The 20,630-nt window shown below is 36.7% G+C and overlaps 6 protein-coding genes across 9 annotated transcripts; 1 reads left to right on the top strand and 5 right to left on the bottom strand.

Annotated features, from left to right (window-relative positions):
* The first annotated feature begins 564 nt into the window (after window positions 1-564).
* On the top strand, window positions 565-3,833 carry LOC104751700 (putative beta-D-xylosidase 7). The gene is made up of 5 exons (XM_010473703.3): window positions 565-1,095; window positions 1,279-1,581; window positions 1,965-2,134; window positions 2,223-3,082; window positions 3,158-3,833. Exons 1-5 carry the CDS (start codon window positions 712-714, stop codon window positions 3,733-3,735), a joined length of 2,295 nt encoding a protein of 764 aa, XP_010472005.1. The 5' UTR covers window positions 565-711; the 3' UTR covers window positions 3,736-3,833.
* Window positions 3,762-6,005, bottom strand: LOC104751699 (2,3-bisphosphoglycerate-dependent phosphoglycerate mutase 2). Its single transcript, XM_010473702.3, has 8 exons — window positions 5,591-6,005; window positions 5,237-5,464; window positions 4,915-5,138; window positions 4,706-4,824; window positions 4,463-4,619; window positions 4,274-4,375; window positions 4,068-4,187; window positions 3,762-3,983 (listed from the first exon to the last, which is right to left on the bottom strand). Exons 2-8 carry the CDS (start codon window positions 5,448-5,450, stop codon window positions 3,936-3,938), a joined length of 984 nt encoding a protein of 327 aa, XP_010472004.1. The 5' UTR covers window positions 5,451-5,464; window positions 5,591-6,005; the 3' UTR covers window positions 3,762-3,935.
* A 679-nt stretch (window positions 6,006-6,684) lies between these two features.
* LOC104751698 (major pollen allergen Lol p 11) lies at window positions 6,685-8,238 on the bottom strand. Its single transcript, XM_010473701.3, has 2 exons — window positions 7,619-8,238; window positions 6,685-7,254 (listed from the first exon to the last, which is right to left on the bottom strand). The coding sequence occupies exons 1-2, from the start codon at window positions 7,782-7,784 to the stop codon at window positions 6,905-6,907; spliced, it is 516 nt and encodes a 171-aa protein (XP_010472003.1). The 5' UTR covers window positions 7,785-8,238; the 3' UTR covers window positions 6,685-6,904.
* Window positions 8,239-12,370: 4,132 nt separating this feature from the next.
* LOC104753903 (uncharacterized) lies at window positions 12,371-13,744 on the bottom strand. Its single transcript, XM_010476086.2, has one exon. The coding sequence runs from the start codon at window positions 13,604-13,606 to the stop codon at window positions 12,689-12,691; it is 918 nt and encodes a 305-aa protein (XP_010474388.1). The 5' UTR covers window positions 13,607-13,744; the 3' UTR covers window positions 12,371-12,688.
* A 59-nt stretch (window positions 13,745-13,803) lies between these two features.
* LOC104751697 (FCS-Like Zinc finger 6) lies at window positions 13,804-15,115 on the bottom strand. The gene is made up of 2 exons (XM_010473699.3): window positions 14,474-15,115; window positions 13,804-14,238 (listed from the first exon to the last, which is right to left on the bottom strand). Exons 1-2 carry the CDS (start codon window positions 14,803-14,805, stop codon window positions 14,082-14,084), a joined length of 489 nt encoding a protein of 162 aa, XP_010472001.1. The 5' UTR covers window positions 14,806-15,115; the 3' UTR covers window positions 13,804-14,081.
* A 2,258-nt stretch (window positions 15,116-17,373) lies between these two features.
* Window positions 17,374-20,424, bottom strand: LOC104751696 (uncharacterized). Of its 4 annotated transcripts, none has more exons than XR_015585260.1 (10): window positions 19,983-20,271; window positions 19,571-19,896; window positions 19,236-19,374; window positions 18,934-19,055; window positions 18,620-18,823; window positions 18,459-18,518; window positions 18,210-18,355; window positions 18,014-18,132; window positions 17,700-17,918; window positions 17,374-17,614 (listed from the first exon to the last, which is right to left on the bottom strand). XR_015585260.1 is itself a non-coding variant. In XM_010473697.3 (10 exons), exons 1-10 carry the CDS (start codon window positions 20,152-20,154, stop codon window positions 17,417-17,419), a joined length of 1,698 nt encoding a protein of 565 aa, XP_010471999.1. In that variant the 5' UTR covers window positions 20,155-20,424; the 3' UTR covers window positions 17,374-17,416. The 4 variants fall into 4 exon arrangements, 2 of the variants coding, with proteins under 2 accessions (XP_010471999.1, XP_010472000.1); XR_015585261.1 differs by having other exon boundaries at window positions 19,571-19,893; window positions 19,983-20,250; XM_010473697.3 differs by having other exon boundaries at window positions 18,210-18,348; window positions 19,983-20,424.
* Between the last annotated feature and the right edge of the window lie 206 nt (window positions 20,425-20,630).

Genomic DNA, 20,630 nt, shown 5'->3' with positions numbered 1-20,630 from the left:
TTTACGCCCAACTGTTATTTATGAACATGTTAGAATTTGTGTGAGAGATTTTGAACTTCAAATAAAAATTTCAACAAAGCTCCTTCCACCAAACACTTTTGAGTTGAGACAGAAACAAATAACATTATCTTATCTACTAACAATTGATTAATTGTTTGAAACCGACAATTTTTATCCAGTCAAATCTAATTACGTGACCAGATAAAACTCAGATAGATCATCACAATTAGGTTTTATTGTGACAAATGGCTTGAAACGATAAGTTGATGTTATTATAATTATTGTTATCCATTTTCACTTTTTGTGGTTGGTTGGACGGTTAATTTGTTGTATACTTTTCTATCAATTCTTGTCATTTGGATAACATTACAATATTTGATTACCAAAACGTTTTGATGGACTAAATGGGACTAATCCTAAATTTCATAGCCTACAAAGCAAAATCTGTTTGAAGAAACATTTATTGGGTTTTAGGCCCATAATAAGGAAAGAGTTATTGAAAGTCTTTTATTTTTTTTGGACAAACAGTTATATTGAAATGTCACAATATTTAAATAGATAGATATAATTATGGAAAGAATAATAAATAAGAATGTTGAACAAAAAGAAAAACAAAATTAATAAATACAAGAAGAAGAAGACTCTCTGACACACTCTCACACCAGTACTCATCAGTTCCTCATCTTTACTTTTTTCCGCAATCTCGAAGCCATGGCTAAACTGATTCTTCTTTTCCTCTTCTTCTTCTACCATTGCGTCGTCTCAGCTACTCCGCCGCACGCGTGCGACCCTTCGAACCCAGCCACGAAGCTCTACCAGTTCTGCCGCACTGACCTCCCAGTGAACAAACGAGCGCGTGATCTCGTCTCGAGGCTAACCGTAGACGAGAAGATCTCTCAGCTGGTGAATACAGCTCCAGGGATACCGCGTCTTGGAATTCCCGCGTACGAATGGTGGTCGGAGGCTTTACACGGCGTAGCCGGTGTCGGTCCAGGAATCCGGTTTAACGGAACGGTTAAAGCAGCTACTAGTTTCCCTCAAGTCATCTTAACCGCTGCTTCTTTCGATTCCTATGAATGGTTCCGCATTGCTCAAGTTCGTTTCTTCTCTCTCTCACTCTGTTTTATTTAATCGATTTAATTATCTACCTTGATTAAAATGTTACTTAGTCTAGCAAGAATCAATTATATCTATTTAATATCGAAATTTACTACTAAAAAAATCCAATTATATTTTGTTTTTAATAAGAATGTATGTTTTGTATTGAGGTGTTTTCAGGTAATAGGAAGGGAAGCAAGAGGAGTGTATAACGCAGGGCAAGCGCGAGGGATGACATTTTGGGCACCAAACATTAACGTATTTAGGGATCCACGGTGGGGAAGAGGCCAAGAGACTCCCGGCGAGGATCCGATGATGACCGGATCTTACGCGGTGGCTTACGTTAGAGGACTACAAGGTGACTCTTTCGACGGTCGTAAAAGTCTAGCCGGTCATCTCCAAGCCTCCGCTTGTTGTAAGCATTTCACTGCCTACGATCTTGACCGCTGGAATGGTATCACTCGCTACGTTTTTAATGCTCAGGTAATTACATTAATTAATTTCTTCTCTTAATTAGTTCACTTTTTTTGCAATGCTTTAGTTACTTCTTTTGACTAATCTTTTCCATTTTTGATTTGTTTTTTTTTCATCCTAAAGTGTAGTCTTTAGGACATCTTCAAAGTGGAATTTTTTTACATAATGCCGTTTTAATAGTTTATAAATTGCTTCTTCATTGCACTCTCTTTATGTCTTGTCATTAATTATGTGCTAATCTTTTTAGTCTTGTCACGAATATGTACTTTGATTATCATTATATAAACTAATCTTCATGTTGACAAAGTTTTCAAAATATATTCTTCCCATTAAAATTTAAGTAAATACAGTAGACTGTTAATTATTGATCCTCGTTTTTGGTTTTTAAAAAGGTGAGTTTGGCTGACCTGGCGGAGACGTACCAACCACCGTTCAAGAAATGCGTAGAAGAAGGCAGAGCCAGTGGTGTCATGTGTTCTTATAACCGAGTCAACGGCATTCCCACTTGCGCTGACCCAAATCTATTGACTCAAACCGCTCGTGGCCTCTGGCGTTTTCAAGGGTTCGTTCCTCTCTCTACTTCGTTACATGCCTCCTTTTAATCAACACCACTCTTATTTGACAAAACAGAACTGGCTCTCTTTTTTCAGATACATTACTTCAGATTGTGACGCTGTCTCAATCATCCATGATGCTCAAGGCTACGCCAAAACCCCTGAAGACGCCGTGGCTGACGTCCTCAAAGCTGGCATGGACGTAAACTGTGGATCATACTTACAGAAACACACCAAATCAGCTCTTCAACAAAAGAAAGTGTCGGAATATGACATTGACAGAGCTCTGATCAATCTTGTCTCTGTTAGGATTCGTCTCGGTCTCTTTAACGGCGATCCAACCAAACTCCCTTACGGAAACATTAGTCCTAACGAAGTTTGTGCTCCGGCTCATCAAGCTTTAGCACTCGAAGCCGCTCGTAACGGTATAGTTCTCTTGAAGAACAATCTTAAACTCCTTCCTTTATCCAAAGCCTCTCCGTCGTTAGCTGTGATCGGTCCAAACGCTTACGCCGCTAAAACGCTTCTCGGAAACTACGCTGGTCCGCCTTGCAAGACTGTGACTCCTCTTGACGCCTTACGAGGTTATGTTAAAAACGCTGTTTACCACCAAGGATGTGATTCCGTGGCTTGCTCTAACGCTGCCATTAGTCAAGCGGTAGCAATCGCGAGAAATGCTGATCATGTGGTCTTGATCATGGGACTAGACCTGACTCAAGAGAAAGAAGATTTGGACCGCGTGAGCCTCAATCTTCCCGGGAAGCAGCAAGAGCTCATAACGAGCGTTGCAAATGCTGCCAAGAAACCTGTGGTTCTGGTTCTCATCTGTGGCGGTCCTGTCGATGTCTCGTTTGCTACGAATAATAATAAAATCGGAAGCATTATATGGGCTGGTTATCCTGGAGAAGCCGGAGGGACTGCTCTTGCTGAAATCATATTTGGAGATCACAATCCAGGTGAGTCTTTCTTCTTCTTCAACAGTTAATTACAAAAGGTTACTACGTTGATTATATACTATTTGTGGTGTTTAGGAGGGAGATTACCTGTGACTTGGTATCCTCAGAGCTTTGTGAATGTGAAGATGACAGACATGAGAATGAGGTCAGCAACAGGATATCCAGGAAGGACTTACAAATTCTATAAAGGACCCAAAGTGTTTGAGTTCGGACATGGTCTCAGCTACTCAAAATACTCTTACCAGTTCAAGAATCCGGCTGAAATGAGTCTCTACTTGAACCAAACTAAAGCTCTGACCAACTCGGATTCTGTTCGCTACGCTCTGGTTTCGGAAATGGAGAAACAAGGTTGCAATGTAGCCAAGAAGGTCACTGTTTCTGTGGAGAATCAAGGAGAGATGGCAGGAAAACATCCGGTGCTGATGTTTGCGAGACACGAGAGAGGAGGAGAAGACGGGAAACGCGCAGAGAAACAGCTTGTTGGGTTTAAGAGCATTGTGCTAAGTAATGGAGAGAAAGCGGAGATGGAGTTTGAGATTGGTCTTTGTGAACATTTGAGCAGAGCTAATGAAGTTGGAGTTATGGTTGTTGAAGAAGGAAAGTATTTCTTAACCGTTGGGGATGCAGAGCTTCCTCTTACCGTTAATATCTGAATCTGAAAACATATAAAAAAAGACGATTCTTTCGAATTGGATTTTTATTTATTTGAATACCATGCAAATATGCAATAAATGCGATTTTTTTTTTTTTTCAGATTTAAACTGTTCATGATTGTTGTTATGTCACTACATAAGAGCTAAGCAAGTGAAACACAAAAAAAAACTGTTTTTTTCGGTTTATTTCTGAGGGCATATTAATTAAGGGACGCCTCATCAAGCTTCTCTCTGTATTGTGCCAGTCTCTGAAACCAAGAAGCATTATTTGAGCAAACTCATAACACCGGAGAGATATAAAGAAAATGAAGAAACAGTTGGGTTTGGTTTACCTTGGTATAAGCATAGACACCAGCTTCAGTAGGACCAACCGGGCTTCCTCGTTTCATGAATTTTCCATCTCTGAAGATGTAGAGCAATGGTATACCCGTTGATAAGTCTAGACTTGTAACCTGAGAAAAGTCAAAACATAAGTTTAAGCAACTCCGCAACACACAATGATCAAAATGACTGAACTAGAACCAGAATGTTTTGTTACCTCTTGAGAAGTTAAATCGTCCAGATACATAATGATAGATCGCAATGAGTTCCCATGAGCAGCAATCATTACGTTATTCCCAGATGCAAGCTCTGGTTTGATCTGCATAAGGATTTTAGACATCAGCATAAAGGATTACGTTTAAGTAAGGAGAATAAATAGAAGAGCCTCTCATTCATTCATTCATACATTGTCTTCAAAATAAGCCACTGCTCTCTCAGCACACATCTCCAAGCTCTCGCCTTTAGGAGGAGGTATTTCGTAACTCCTACGCCATTCGTGAACTTGTTCTGTTCCATATCTTTCCGCTGTTTCTTTCTTGTTCAAACCCTGCAGTTCTCCATACCTAACTCAAGAAAAAAAGTTGGAAATTTAACACATCATATTAGTATACATAAGAAGAAACACAAGAGAAGTGGGATTTGGTTTTACATTCTCTCATTCAGCTGCCAAGCCGCTATGACCGGGATAGATTGTTTTCTAGTTTCTTCGCTAAACACATGACTCCAAGTTTTAGCCTTTACACTCTCATTATGCAAGATGATTGGAACCTATAGAGAAACTGGCACAAGTCAGATACAGAGCAATCTCCTGACAAAAAAAAGCAATAGAAACCATGTTTTAAAAATCTATTTAGTAACCTTCTTGCGGCGATGCTGAGTCATAGCAAGCATTGCGGTCATCTGAGCACGGATCAAAGAAGAAGTGAAGATCAAATCTACAGGTATGTTACTAATCTTCTTCCCAGCTTCAATAGCTTCTCCCACACCTTTCTGAGTCAATGGCACATCAACACAACCCGTGAACAGATTCTTCTCATTCCATAAAGATTCTCCATGCCTAATCAATATCAAAGCAGCTTCATCTAACAAAAAAAACATAGGAAGCAAACAAGTACTTTAAATTCAATGTTTCTCTTTTCTCTTAATATAAAATGAGACCAAAGAACAAAAAGGAGCATACTTGATCTCTTCTTGGATTCAAAAGGTTTGTTCTTGGAAGGAGACAAGACAGTGTTGTCAATGACCTGAGATGCAGTTGCTTCAATCTTGAATCTTTTTGGACTAAGTTTCATGGGTACATTCAAAGGCTCCTTAAGAAAAAGAGAAGCTTTGAAAGGTCTATTATGAGAGACAATAGACCCGATTGCTTGGTGAGAAATAGTCGTAGTAGCCATTTCTCAGAAAATTCCTAGAAAAAAAAAAAATCAAAAGTAATCAAGAAACGTAAAAGCTTAAAGTGATTGAAAGATCTCAAATTCGATAACCAAAACGCAAAATCAAATCATACACTATAGGCTATATAGCATTAACATACCTGTTCTAGTTAAAAAAAAAGGCTATGACGACGAAACCAAAGATGGAGACGAAAAGGGACAAATGAGGAGAATTGAGTACACGTCGATTTCACTAAATCTTATTGAATAGAAAGATTGAAGCTTTTATAAATGAAAAATCTCTCCTTTATGTCTTTTGCGTGTAGAAAAGAGACAAGTTGTGATGGGAACACGACGAGGAGAGGAGGGTTGTTGATGTTGTGAAGGAGGCGTTTTGACGATTTTTTTTTTTGGGGGGGGGGGGGGGGGGTTCGTATCTAATTATTTTAGGGTTTATTGATTGTTTTTTTCTTTTGTTTGTGTATAGCTTTCTTGACGGCGACGAACTGGGTTTGACATTTGGCAATTTCCAGTTATGTTTCACCCTTTCAGGTTTCTGCCTATTTGGCCCTTTCTGCAATATCTCGTGATTCTTTTTTGTTTTTGTTTTTTTTTTTAATCTTTTTTTTTCATCTTTTGGAGTTTATTTAATATTGATATTTGTTTTTTACTGTCTTTTACGATTATTTTACAAATATTTACGATAATTTATTAACGACAAGAATTGAGTTGTAATTGTCACAAGAAAGCATGTATGTACATATATGTAGTTTTTTCATATAAATTAACTTACATAAGCTTCTTATTTTCTTATGTATATGTTGTATTATGGGGTATTGAGTTTGGTGATGTATTTTAGCTTGTTGGGGGTTGGTCAATGTGAAATTAAAGTAATTTGCTTTTAAGTTTTTTCCCCAACAACCATTGGTGATGATTGATGATGATTATTTGATGTGTATGAAAAGGCTTAAGGAGATGCTAAGTAACCGTTCAGGGATCCAACATATAAGGTCACTTCATGGTTCTGAGTTAAGATCAGCCACCGAACCGGGTGCTCAGGTTAATAATGCTCGCTGTGAAAAGTTTTTATTTTTACACTCCTAGTGTATATATTTCGAGACTATGACTATCTCTAGGCTTTTAACTCTTCATATCTAATTACTACAATTTCTAAACTTATGCCTGCATAAAATATATAGTGAATATGTAAGAAGGCCGAACCCGAAGCCATGATCGGACGAAGAATGAAGAGTTGTTTTTAAAATAAAAGAGAAGACACTTCCTAAAGAAGGAAATGACGCATCAATATATATATAAGAAGAACAGAGTTTCCGATAACCAGAGTCATCATCACATCATCTAAGACAGATAAGTAATCAAACAAATACAAATATATCGCTCCTTCATAACCCGAAACTCATTAAATGATAAAAAGAACAGCAAATCATAAGATTAAACAGAGGGAGAGAGATGATTTAGAGATGGTTTTTAATATCATCTTCGTCTTCATTAACCATGTACTTCTGAAACAGGGCAGAGCAGAAGATATCGCTCACGTCTTTCTCGAATCCCATGTTGTTGGCATGTCTGATCTGCGAGGCAATGCCACTGTAATGGTTCAAGATCACACGAGACTGTTCGCGTCCGACGGAGATTTTAGCGCAGCTTTTGTCAGAGCTTTTCACAAGCATAACGTCACACATCTCGTCCTTGTGATCGTCGTGGACAACGAACTTGTAGTTTCCTTTTTTGTCAGATACAGCCACGTCTGAGTAAACCTCTTCCATTGTCTGTCTGTGTTTGCACACAAGCTTCACAGTTGCACCTGTTTTATATATATATAGTAAAATACAACCATTACCACCACAATCAAGATCTGTGAACTTCAAGCCAAAAAAAAAAACAAGTTTTTACTCTGTTTTAGCCCTACTCTGTTTTGTTCTTGAAACAGATCAAGATTCTTAAAACACATAAAGAATCAATCAACTATGTTGTAGTAGTAAACTTCAGATCCAGATCTAGAACAAAAAGCAGTTAACACTACAAAATTACAAACCTCTAAGATCCATCAAAATCAAGATTCAGAACACAGATCTAAAAACGAATCCTTTAGAATAAAGAAATCAAAACACTTGCTTCAGATCTGGAAGCAGAAACTAAGGATCATAGAGAGAGAGATCTAGATATACCGGGGATGAAGTAGGAGGATTCAGGAGTCTCGAAGCCGAATTTGCAAGTGTCACAGTAAGTGCGACCTTCAACCACCATTGTATTCTTACCAATACTTCCCCTCCTTGCGGCCACGGCAATCGCCGGCAAGATACAAAGAACCAACAACATCACCAGTTTCGCCATTTTTCGATACTTGAGAGAGAGAGAGAGAGAGAGAGACAACTAATGGGATTTTTGAAGTGAGAAGGAAGGAAGGAAATGAAGAGAGTGAGAAAATTTAAGACAATGGAGGAGCGAGTCTAGGCACAAGAAGGAAGATGATGAAAGCGCGTGAGATCAGCCACCACCGTTAAAAAGATAAACTAATCTGTGTTTTGTTATCGTGGTTTTAGTATGAGAGCAGGGGCTCTTTCGTCAGTTCAGTATAAGATTATGATAACGTGGCGTTATGTGATTGGATGGAACATGAGTTGGCAAAAGTGAACAAATAAAAAAGGCGGTGCGTTTGCGTGATTGCAGCTGGATAGTAGTAGTGGTTTTGTTAAACTCTCTCTGTCGGTGCTCACATGTCAAGAAAAGCATCAACCCAACAAAAATTAAATGCTCTCTTTTTATAATTTTTTTTAATGAAAAGGCCAAAACAACGATAATTATTTGAGATTATTAAAAAAAAAAAAAAAACTGAGTTAAGATCCATTATATGTTTCCTTGGATCTCTTATTGGCCCATTATTGGTTTTGAGCCCATTATGTCACAAACATTTTCAGCTCTAACAAAGCCTTTTTACTCATTCAGTATGTGGGATCAGTGTGATTCATTTATGTGTAGGTGTAGCCTACTGCTATGCATTCAAATTGATTCATTACCCTAACCTTTTGGGCTTTGTTAACTTTTTTGGTTATCACTAATTGCAGTTTGCAAGTTTTGTAATCATATTCCTTTTTTTTTTTTGTTTTTGGTTTTGTTTTGTAATAATATAATAGTATATTTTTAAATTAGGTGAAACTGAAACTAAAAGCGGAAACTCTTAACATATATATAGGTCCCTGATTGTGGTTTTCAGATATGATTTGAGAAAGATATCGATAAACTACAATGTAGACATACATTTATATATATATATATATATATCTTCCAATAGTAAAAGCATATTTGAAATCATCACACTCCTATCAAATCGCAGGTCGTCGTCTCTAAAGACAAACTATAAGACGAATATATCCTATATACATACGTATTCAAACCATTCTAGTGCTTTGTGTGGTTGTAAAGTAAATAGAGTTCATATTTTAGTTATTATACAGAAAAATGTGAGGGACTTTTATACCTAAAGCAAGTGGGGAGAGGCATGAAAGTATAATATCTAAATCAAATCAAGAATCAAAATAATTGAGATACCAATTGAGTATGTTTTGTTTTATGTATACTCTTAATTAATAAACATACGTGAGATTATTGTTAAAAGTCCAATTTAAGAATTAAATGAACAATTTAGAAAGCTATATGATTCGGACCCTCCCATGAGCTGTTCCCACTTGTCTTTGCTTAATTTGGATGGAAACAATTCGATCCGTAATTCATAAAACGGGCCGACACTACTGTGATAGATCTAAATAAATAATGCATGAAAAGATCATAACAAAAAATTTCAATCAAAAGTTTCACATAAAGGCGAAAATAACATGCGTGAGTGTTATTTTAGTGTCTTGTCGTAATACAAACGGAAAGATACATACGACCGTGCTTTAGAGTTTAGATGTGATTAAGTTAATATCATCAAAGTTCGACGACGGTAATAATTAACTCCTAAGCACTAACGCCATTTAATAAAATACAGCTTTAGCCTTTCTCAAGTGTACTTAACCTTGTATTATATCATAAAACCCTATATATTAGACTCGAAGTAAAAAAAAGGATCAATGACATTTATTGTACAATTGCTGGATTAGGGAGATTAAAATAATGGATGCATGGCATATTTGCACGTGTACTCCTAATATTCTTATCCCCACACTTACAATATTTTTTAAGAATATTAGAATTGTAGAACCATAGAGTAACGGGACAATTTCTTATTTCGTATCCCCTCCTAAAAAACAAAAACCACTTACATTAGCACACATATACAGATATAGCCACAAACTCTATTTTATTTAACTAGTAGCCAGCGCCTTATTCGAGCTGTTAGCTCAGACATTTCTTTAGTCATATGATCACTTTGTGAAAATATGCATTCTTGTCTTAACTCTCCCTTTTGGAATCTCAGATCAGAAACACAAATCTTATATAGAAGTTAAATCTTGTATCACAATGGATACATCACACACATGTAATGTACAATAATGAATCACTTGTGCAGGTTATTCGATTTTCGCTTAATTAGAAACAATAAACTATCTCAACTTGTCATTTGTTTTCCGGCTTATTCATAAAGTAATTTCAAATTAAATAGATAAAGAGCATGCTATTATTCTCAAATTCTTACCATCTACTTTGGTCGAGAAAGATGCCAACAATTTTTTTAATAGATAGTTTGGACTTCTTTAAATAGAGCTTTAATTTAGACCTGGGCATTCGGTTTATCCGGTTTAATCGGTTCGGTTTATTCGGTTTTTCAGATTTTCGGTTTTTTAAAAATTATGCCGAATTAAACCGAATTATAATTCGGTTCGGTTTAATCGGTAATCGGTTTATTCGGGTCGGTTATCAGCTTTGAAATCCATTCCGAACTAAACCGAATTTTTTTCTATTTCGGTTTATTTTAACCGAATTAGACCAAAATACAAATAATGGGCTCAACTGAATATAAAAATCCAATAACAATCCCAATTATAAAACCAATCTCCATTAACAAACTAGGGTTTTGACGAAGTGGCCGACGGCGAGGCTGCGAGGGAGACGGTAACGGCAACGGTAACGACATGCGATAGTTAAATCTCCTTGTCCGATGAGTATTCCGGCGAGATCTGTCAACATAGATCAAAGGAAAAAAGCCCGTTTTAATTCGCTCTAATCTCCATGAGAAATCAAATAATACAACCCAAATCAAATTCAAGAGTGAAACTTAAAAAATGATGATAAGTAAGAAAACTAACTGTAATCTAGCAGACAAAGATGTTTTTGAGTTGATGCAATTGAACTAGCCTCAGTTTCCGACGATAGAGTGTTGGCGATATTCACAGAGTGACGTTCAACGCCTGACAAAAGATTATTAGAGATAGAGTTGAAGGATTCTTAGGGTTAACAAGAGGGAGAATGTCATTTTGGACTGGATAAAAACACTAGTGGGCCACATATTTTTTTACTGTTGACTTATTAAAACATAGGCCCGTCAGATTTCTTTTGGGTTTGGTACAAAACAGTTAGAAGTAGCCCAATTTCAAAACAAATTAAATATGTATGTCATTAAACCTAATCAATGGTGAAATGATTAATGGCGGCCGCACTTCTCCTTCTGCAAATTACACAGAAGCTTACAGATGAAGAAGGAGATGAAGTGATGTAGAACAGAAACCGAATAACCGATCGGTTATAGCCCGCCGAACCGAACCGAATCACTAACCGAAATCCCAAAATTATTTTGCCGATCGGTTTATTTCTGTTCACAAAATCGGCGCCGATAACCGAAAATCTCGGTTTTCTCAGTTCGGTTTGCTCGGTTCTTGCCGAACGCCCAGGCCTACTTTAATTTGTAGTTTTTAAACAAAAACATAATTATACAGCTTTTGTTTCGTAAAACAATGATTAAGGAGCGTGAATGCTAGGTTGGAGAGATCAAAGAGACGTTGGAATTCAGATAGTTGGCCAAATTTGATGCTGACACATGCCAATTTGGCCAAGTGGTAGACTATTCTATTACTCACCTTGTACGTTAAAATGTTAAATATCAACTTGCTACGACAAAGTTTATTCACAAAGCAATCTATATGTGTGATATAAAAATCCATTCATAGCATAGATTGTTAATACGGACATTTTCTGTTTCAACACTTTTATACAAAATACTCCTATAAAGATTTTTCTCATGGTAAAAGAAAACAAAACAGAAGAGAATTTGTTCTGGAAGATACAACTAATCAATGCTTATGTGGACTTTCATTTATTATTTTGCTGCTCACAACTTGCTTAGATACTTGTATAATGTTGTATTATTGAGTAAGTATTCAACAAAGTGTTAAAAGGTCGCGTTAATCATATCTCGTTAGAAATAAAAACGAACTACTTTCCAAAAGTTTGTATTTTTTTATAAAAAAGGTTATGACACAAATGGGAAACACAGACAAAAAAAAATTGTCATTAGGAATCTGTCAAAACTGTAACGAACTTTAAAGACAACAAAGAAAAAAAAGAAGAGAATCTATTAAATTTTTCCATTGGGTGGATACTGGGACCATGCTGATTAGGCATGATTCCTGACTCGATCAGCATCGTATTTTTAGTTAACATTTGTCTATTTCATTTTATATTTACATTTTTTTTAATATATTTACATTTACATATGAATATATAATATAGCATACGGACATATATAAATCGGTATATGTGTAATACTACATGATTTGTGTATAAAAAGCACATAAAGGCAACAGCCAGTACAAAACTTATACATCAACTTTAGTTAACCTAGATTGAAAATTTGGAATTAATTTTCCACTAGAATAAACGTTATTCATTCCAGATTTAATGTATGATTTAAAAAAAAAAAAAAATACTTGTTTTTACTTTAAAAGAGTATATCTCATCAATTTATTAATTACGCTGCCTTTGTATTTCTTTTTTTTTGTGCAAACCAAATACTTTAAATTAGAATTGGGACTAAACCAGGTCTGGTACAAGGGATTGCAGGGATTGTTTAGCGAGAGCATCGGCTTCTCGATTACAAGATCTAGCGACAAAAGAAAATTTGATGTGCGAAAACGAAGAGGATAGTTGGAGGATATCAAAGATTATCCTGTGGAGTTCCTTAGGCGGATTCTCCGAGTGAATGGCTTCAATTAATTGTTTGCAATCTGAAGCGACAGAGAGGTTTTGGAAACCTAGATTGTGAGCATCTTGTATGGCGTGGAGCAAGGCTACTGCTTCGGCGATTAGTGGTGATCTGATCCATAGGGAGGTGCAGATCCTATACAGTGTTGGCGGATTGCTTCATTGCGGAAGATCCAACCACATCCTGCGGTTTTTGTCTCTTTTTGCCAAGCCGCATCTACGTTACAAATGATCATATCAGATCCTGCATAAGTAGGGGAAGTTTGAGTTAACCTTGGTTGAGGAGGTGTCTCAGACTCTTGGGCTTCACACCATTCCCGTCCTAGTGCTATAGCTCGAGTTAGGGTTTCTTCTGGTGATGTTGGTTTGCTATTGAAGATTTTGTGGTTGCGGGTGTTCCAGATCGCCCAGAAGATCCAAGGGAATAGGGGGCCATGTCCTACTCCACTCGGTGGTAAACACACGAGTATCTTAGCCTTTTCAATAAAGTCGCGGATTGAGTGGATACTTCCTTGGGGTAATTGGTTTTTGAAAGGGGCTGCTTTCCACACCTGTACAGCGAACGGGCATGTAAAGAACAGATGGATTGAGGTTTCCTCTGATCCACAGAAAGGGCATTGACCTTCAATATTGATTGATCTTGCTCGCAGATTTTCGCGTGAAGATAGGGCACCTCTTACTGCTTTCCGTAGGAGTAGCTTGTTTTTGGGTGAAGTTTTCAGGTGCCAAATGTATTCTGACCAATTGAATTCTCTTGTTGCAGGTGGAGGAAGTGGGGCGTCGGAGTTGTTGATTTTTATGCTTTCATAGTATCCCGACTTGGCTGAAAATATCCCAGTCTTTGTGGGGAGCCACACAAAGGTATCAATTGCGCCTTTTTTACTCAGTTTGATGTCTAAGATTTCTTGTTCAAGGTCCGGTAGGATGGCTTTAATCTTCTCTCTGTCCGAGTCTGCACTTGAAGGTGAGATCAAACAATCCACCGTGAGGCTTTGTGTTTCTTCTGTCGGTGGGCCCATTGGGGTCAAGGGTTTCTCTAAGGGTTTCTTCTTAAAACAAGAAATATTTCTTCGTAATCTCCGATGTTATAAAAACCTATGATACAAAAATATTACAGCTACTATTCTTCAGTCTCGTTTTGTTTTTATCGTTGGTTCTAAAATATCTTGCTCCAATCTCCTAAAACGAAACCTCGCCCACATAAATTCACAGCAAATAATGTAATCTTAAATTTTTCTCATTTAAGTACTTAATAAAAGACAAGTCTCACATACATTTGATTTTTATTTCAAATAGATCAAAACTTGTAAAATTTGAACCCTCGAAAATCATCTAATTCAAACCACAACACGAGGGTGATTAACACGGTTAATCACAGTTAAGTAACGCATAATGCTTTATGTATGTAATCACCCATCATAATCATATACAAACACATAGCATATATAATACCACACATATAATAGAATTATATATATGAAAATGGGGGGGGGATTACACTGCGGCCGCAGCTCTCCCTTTGCCAGGCTTCGCTCTCGCTGGGGCTGCCACGGCCGGTTCTTTCACCGGCGCCGATTTACCCTTCTCTTTCCTCTCATCTTGTGCCATTTGCTCTTGCCTGCACTCTGAGCTACAAAAGGCCTTATCTCCCCTGCCATTTTTAATTACACACAATTTATTATCATTAATACTCCAATTAATAACAACATATTAAGTAATTATCATAATTCATTCACATAATGGATATGTCATTCGAAGCTAATTAGTAAATGTCTAAAACATAAATATATCAATGTAAGTATAACGTCACGAAAGCAAAATTTACTACAATAAAAAATTATGTTATGAAATTTTACAACAGTCAAGATTTGAGAATATATACATACCTATACATGTAGATGTCACGGCCAGGAACAAGAAGACGTTCGCAAAGTGAGCAAGATCTTAAGAAATGTCCAGCGTCGGTGAAATCTCCAGAGTGTCTCCTGAGGTTACCTCTGGGTGAGACCATAGATAAGAGGCGTTGATCTAAGAACCCACGGTTTTGATCAACGTCTGCTGTCACGTGTTGACCGTTGGAAACGTAAGGTCCTACTACAGCAGGTGGATTCTGTTGATCTGATGTCTCTGATTCGCTGGGAAGGTTCAGATCGAACTTTATCTCTGATAGACTTGTTGTTCTGTTAATCGGTGGTCGTTGTCTCTTTCCAAGCAACATCGTATATTAATTTTGTTGTGTGTGTCGTGTGTTCTGTTTCTTGGAGCTCTGGACAGAGCAAATCTTGAGAGTAAAAGAGAGAGAGAGAGGGAAGAAGAGGAGGGGGGAGTGAGGAAGGAGAAGAGCAGGGAAGATAAAGAAGAAACCATAAACTGAGGAATCAATCTAGACCGTTGATTTATCTCATCTTAGTTTTTGTTTTCGTCACGATCATGCCACGTCATGATTCTGAACATTTAATTTTTAAAAGAACATTTTTTGCATTAAACTCTGTTTGTACTTTCTAATAATGTAATGTAAATCATAGAATTCGTGATAATTAGTAGTCGAGCTTTGTTAAAAATAGATCCGCTGAGTAGATTATTTCCGAAATGTTTCTTCCATATATCTCATACTATAATCTTTTTTTGGTAGACAAATCTAAAGCTATGATTAAAAACAAATCTAGAAAAAGAAAAAAAAAAATAGTTAAGTTTTTACATAAGCAACTGATTTCTTTAAAGAACTTTAATACTATTTCTAAGCATTGATTAGTTTTCATTAAAGACAACAGAGATCTACAATATTGCTAAATAGCCTAAATGCTAACTAGATTGTTAAATTAAAAAATCATCGTATTCGTCAAAAGTTACAGTTTCTTTCACGGTACAAAAAATCATTCCAGAAGGGCCCGTTTAGGGGCCTAATTGGACCCACTAAATTTACAATAATTAACTTTCCACATCATACGATAGTTGCCCCCCAGGAATTATTTGTCGATTTCAAACCCAGTCACTTTCTTCTAAGAAAGTAAAGTCCAAAAAAATATAACAATAATAATTTCAAGAATAAATAAATAAATAAATAAAACTCTTTTTCAAATTCTAAAAAAAAAAATAATAATAATTTGACATGAAAGAAAAATATTGCTGAAAATTTTGAAAAGGAAATGTTGTTATTTGGTTTGGTTCCTAACGTCTGGGCTACCAAAGAAAATGGACCACCTTCTGTTGTGACAACAATGTTTTTAATTTCAATTTGGCCTTTGCAATTTTATAGAGCCTTTCTCTCGTTTCTCCACTTCACATCTCTCCCATCAGATTTCAACATTTTTTTTTTCTTACCTTACTTTTTTAATGTATGACGATTTAATGCCAAAACAATTAAGACTATTCATGGGTTCCTTAAAAAGAAAAATATGTGTGATCGAAAATCACAACAAAAGCTTATGCTGATTGGTGCATTGTGACCTCTTTACACATAAAAATTAGAGACAAAACATAGTGGCACATTGTACCACAATGGTCGGTCTCAACATCGTAGATCTCCATGAGATTTTTCCCATCCTCAATGGTTTTTTTTCTTCTTCCAAGGTAGTCAATCATAAAACAAAAGTTAAACCTAATTCATTTAATTGGCTATAGAATGTGATAAGAAAAAATTTAGTGGTTAATGATAATAAAATGTGGGTGACAATGAAGGTACAAAAACAGAATAGTAATATTACTCTATTTTTTTTGGCAACTCACTGAATGGGGTTTACACATTAGACATTACCCACCAATACAATGTTATGAAATAGAGCTTCGGGATGGCAAAATATGCTAGTAAATGATGGTAAGAGAAGATAACAATTCATAGACATTAAAAATTCATTTGATTGAGCGACAAGAATCGGAAAAAAAACTCACGATTATGTTTGTAGATGTGTGATTCGTTGTGTCTAATTGAAAACAATTTTACAAAGCTTTATAAATATACAATTTTAAAATTTATCCATCACAATAATTTTACTAAAAGTTTTACCAAAATTTTTACTTTATACAATTCTTTCTTATAGATTTACATTCGGTGTGATTGGTGAACAAAAATAAAGCAGTATAAATGTTACAACTTTGAATTTTTAACAATCAAAAAAGTTTTACTAAAAACTATTAAAAACTTGACTTTCAATTTTTTTGTAAAGCTTTCCGCTCTTTTATACAGTTTTACTTTATTTGGTAACAGCTTAAATTTCAGTTTATAACTTTTTTTACAGCCTTGTTTACTTTATCAGAGATCCGTATAAACTTTTTTACAACCTTGTTTACGTTATCAGAGATCCGTTACTGCTTATATGTAGTATACAAGTACGACCGATTGATGAAAAAAACTTGTGTCTATTTTTTTTGGGTTTATTTTGAAATGAGAAATGACAAGCTGACGTGGAGTTTGGTGGTACTATTAGATGATTTGGTATGACTGAGAGGACAAGTGGACACAGGTGAGTCAAAAAAGTGAAGAAGAGACGTTTAAATTTTAATTTAGTTTTCTTAGACTCTCTCTGATTGGTTCGTGTGTTTTGGACACAATAGCAAAAAGTATATTATTAATTACTAGTCTACAGTAGTAACCAAACACCAATTGGTCCCAAATATCAATTTCTGAAGTTGATAGTGGGCCCTTTCTTTTTCACTAGTGGGCTTCAACATCTGGTCCACTTTCTTCATTATAATTAATTTTTGGTCTGGTATGTTCTTTTCCATTAGTATTCCCCTTTCCATTATTATTTTTTTGACTAATGTTTTCTTGTTAGTGAGACGAGAGGAGGGTTAATAAGCATAACTTTGATAAAAAGTAGCAACGGTTGATTTTATTTACCGATACAAAATTTAGCAAAAATGGAGGATAAGACCTCTTCAGAGACATCTTCTCCACTGATCTGAGCAAGAGCCAAAGCAGCTTCTCTCAGCTCGATCGTCCAGAAATCTATCGGAAGATGCTCATCTTCGATTGCTTCTCTCAGCCTCACTAGCGCTTCTTTCGTCCGCACCAGTTGCTCGCATTGCCTCTGCATAAAACACAAAAAAGAAAGGGTGATAAATGTAACATTCAAAAGTTCATGGACAGAAACATAATTTTAAAGGTAGACAGACCTGATTCACGGTCCACTGATGTCCTCCACTGGGGACACGATCAAGGCCAAGAATCTCCAATATTGCATCTTCAAGCTCTTCAATTCCTTGACCAGTAACTGCAGATGTCAAGACAGACTTATGGAATACTTCTTTTTCCTTTTTTCTCTGATCTTCTAGCAGTTGATCGCAACAATCAGGAGGAGCACAATCTATTTTGTTCATCACCAGAATCATAGGCTGTTTCAAATGAAAGACACCCCAAAAAAGTCATAAAATGAGACTAGTAGTGGGGAGAAAAAGAAGAAAAGAAAAAAGGTGAATATCGAATTTACCTTATCAGATTGAATCTTATGTAGCAGCTCAGTGTCTTCTTCAGTCCAGCCTTCGACAGCATTCACCGCCATGATTATTACATCAGCAACCTTAGCAGCTGTTTCTGATCTTTCAACTCCTGCAAAAAGTTTTCAATATCTCTCTATCAAGATCTGAGCTTTGGCAAAGATTCCCCTAGTATACTTATATACTGACCTATTTTTTCGACAATGTCATTGGTTTCTCTGATACCAGCAGTGTCAAGAAGTGTGATAGGCACACCACGGACTGTAACATTAGCTTCCACAACGTCTCGAGTTGTTCCCGCAACTTCTGTAACAATGGCTCTCTCACTCTGCACGCTAAATTTAAAGCACCAGTGGAAATGTGACTCTATTTGAATAAATAGACCGCAACTTTCAGTTTTTACAATGAAAGAAAAATAAAGATCATTCTGTTCCATACTTTGCTCCAAGCATTTAGAAGACTTGATTTCCCGACATTGGGACGCCCAACAATAGCTATCTACAACGTTTCAGTAAGAAAGATAAACAAAATATGAAATACCATATACACTTAAAAAAGCTTCAAACATGTACAAGACACATATTATTCCTAAAATTTACCTGCAACCCGCTTCGAAGAAGCTTGTCATAGTTTGCTGTATCCAATGCACTTTCTACGTCTTCAGCCATGCTGTTTATTTTGTTAATTACTGAGTCTATATCCAATGGCGGCATTTCATCCTCAAAGTCTAAACGAGCTTCAATTTCAGTGAGGAGTTCAATGCATTGTGCTCTTAATGATTTCACCAAAGATGAAAACCCTCCCTAAAGACAAAGAATAGAGAACAACTCGGAAGTTATTAAGAATGATCTTAGGCAAAGCCCCACTAAGCTATTAAATACAATTTATCATTAAAAAAACACAAAATGCATGCCTGAATCCCTTCCAAAGCAGCATCTGCAGCAGCAGAAGACTTGGCCGAAATCAGTTTTTCGACATTTTCAGCTTGCGATAGGTCTAAACGCCCATTTAGAAAGGCACGAAGTGTAAACTCTCCTGAATTCACCGCAAATTCAGCAAAACATCAGAATCTATAAGTAAAACTCACAGAGGTAAATCGAGCATTGATTAAAGAGCCTGATTCTACTAATCTTATAGCTAAAGCCCTCCTATTAAGTCTTACATAATTAAAGAAACTCAATGACGAAATCTACAGAAATAGTTCGAGTATCTGACCTGGTTCTGCTAATCGTGCTCCAGCTTCAACACATGTCCTCAGAACACGCCGCAGACAAACTTCGCTCCCGTGACATTGGAGCTCAACTACATCTTCTCGAGTGTATGACCGAGGAGCCAACATAGGCACAGCTAAAACCTAACAAGCAGCCACACTTCAATGATCAGAACCTAACCAAAATGTGTACAACAGCAGACAACTAGAAATGACAAGTAAAATTCAAATGCTTTCTCAGTTAAAATCATGATCTAAGCATAAAGCCAGTAATTTGAGGGCCAAGAAATCGAAACAGAGAAGTGTAAACTAGCCAAATTAAAGAACTTTTCAATTCTACCTCGTCAACAACATTGCCACTTGAATCAACAACAACTCCATATTCCACGAAATGACTCGTGGGCCGCCATAAACCCGAATCCGAATCCGAGTCCTCCTTCTTCCTCCTTTGCTTAGCAGAACGAAAGACTCTTCTAGCAACTTCCACAGCCTTAGGACCTGACAATCTCACGATTCCCACCGCACCAGGTGGCCCACCGATGGGGGTTACGATCGCCACAATGGTACTTGTGCTCTGAAACCGATCGACGTTATTGAACGCATCGTCTACCTTCCCCAGAAGACCCAGCACACGCTCATCTCCTTTAAACACTAGAGAGTTGTCTTCTACAAAAGAAAGAAAAAAACCCCATTAGCAATAGGATTGAGATGAAATTAGAAACCTACGGAATCGTTTTCAATGGCCCCTTTACCTGATAACGCAGCGCGAGGTTTAAGAAGAGGGGTTTTAGGAGAGGAAGAGAATAAGACAAAGCATAGATTTTTAGAGACGGGTCTTGAGATTCTTCCGCCTCGGGTTATAATCGGAGAAACGTGTCGAAGAAGGTGAACGCCGACGGAGCGGAAGGAGAGGAGACTCAACATAGACACTGCTGCAACCAACCTAAGCTCACGGATAACGCCGGCGGCAGCAACGACTCCAACAAAAAGAGACAAAATCAAAACGCAGCGGTTTCTAAAATTTTCACAACTGAAATGGGTTTTCGTGATTCAACATAGTTTGGGCCTTTGACATATAAAGCCCAACAGATATAATAATTAAAAAAACGCAGCGTTTGGTTTGTGAAGGATCTGTAACCAGTAGTGTCTTAAAATGAATCTGGCTTTGCTTCTGGTTCAGATTCATATCTCCAAACAAAATATTCGCCAACCAATCTAATTGACTTATTTGGATTGTTTATTATTTATTTTATAGATAATTTTTTTAATATTCCATTTTAAATTCCAACTTGTCACATTATTGAGTTCCCATTTGATTTAAACCAAATTATTCCAGATAAAATAAATCTCTACGTTGGACATCCTAATCATAGTTGTTCATACATTTTTGGGTTTTCTAA

The sequence above is a fragment of the Camelina sativa genome, chromosome 16, assembly GCF_030686135.1.
Source record: "Camelina sativa cultivar CO46 ecotype springtype chromosome 16, ASM3068613v1".
NCBI lineage: Eukaryota > Viridiplantae > Streptophyta > Magnoliopsida > Brassicales > Brassicaceae > Camelina > Camelina sativa.
This window is presented reverse-complemented; position numbering and strand designations above follow the sequence as displayed.

Bases quoted from the DNA above. Each gene is read 5' to 3' on its own strand.
- LOC104753903 (XM_010476086.2), bottom strand. From the start codon at position 13,606: ATGGGCCCACCGACAGAAGAAACACAAAGCCTCACGGTGGATTGTTTG.
- LOC104751696 (XM_010473697.3), bottom strand. From the start codon at position 20,154: ATGTTGAGTCTCCTCTCCTTCCGCTCCGTCGGCGTTCACCTTCTTCGA. The intron at 18,824-18,933 runs GCATGCATTTTG...CTTTGTCTTTAG, and splicing joins CTGCTTTGGAAGGGATTCAG to GGAGGGTTTTCATCTTTGGT. The intron at 17,919-18,013 runs GTAAATTCGATA...CATTTGAAACAG, and splicing joins ATAAGATTCAATCTGATAAG to CCTATGATTCTGGTGATGAA.
- LOC104751700 (XM_010473703.3), top strand. From the start codon at position 712: ATGGCTAAACTGATTCTTCTTTTCCTCTTCTTCTTCTACCATTGCGTC. The intron at 1,582-1,964 runs GTAATTACATTA...GTTTTTAAAAAG, and splicing joins GCTACGTTTTTAATGCTCAG to GTGAGTTTGGCTGACCTGGC. The intron at 2,135-2,222 runs GTTCGTTCCTCT...CTCTTTTTTCAG, and splicing joins GGCCTCTGGCGTTTTCAAGG to ATACATTACTTCAGATTGTG.
- LOC104751697 (XM_010473699.3), bottom strand. From the start codon at position 14,805: ATGTTGCTTGGAAAGAGACAACGACCACCGATTAACAGAACAACAAGT. The intron at 14,239-14,473 runs GTATGTATATAT...TAAAAATGGCAG, and splicing joins CGTGACATCTACATGTATAG to GGGAGATAAGGCCTTTTGTA.
- LOC104751698 (XM_010473701.3), bottom strand. From the start codon at position 7,784: ATGGCGAAACTGGTGATGTTGTTGGTTCTTTGTATCTTGCCGGCGATT. The intron at 7,255-7,618 runs GTATATCTAGAT...TATATAAAACAG, and splicing joins ATCCTCCTACTTCATCCCCG to GTGCAACTGTGAAGCTTGTG.
- LOC104751699 (XM_010473702.3), bottom strand. From the start codon at position 5,450: ATGGCTACTACGACTATTTCTCACCAAGCAATCGGGTCTATTGTCTCT. The intron at 4,620-4,705 runs GTAAAACCAAAT...TTCTTGAGTTAG, and splicing joins TGGCAGCTGAATGAGAGAAT to GTATGGAGAACTGCAGGGTT. The intron at 4,188-4,273 runs GTAACAAAACAT...GACTTTTCTCAG, and splicing joins ACGATTTAACTTCTCAAGAG to GTTACAAGTCTAGACTTATC.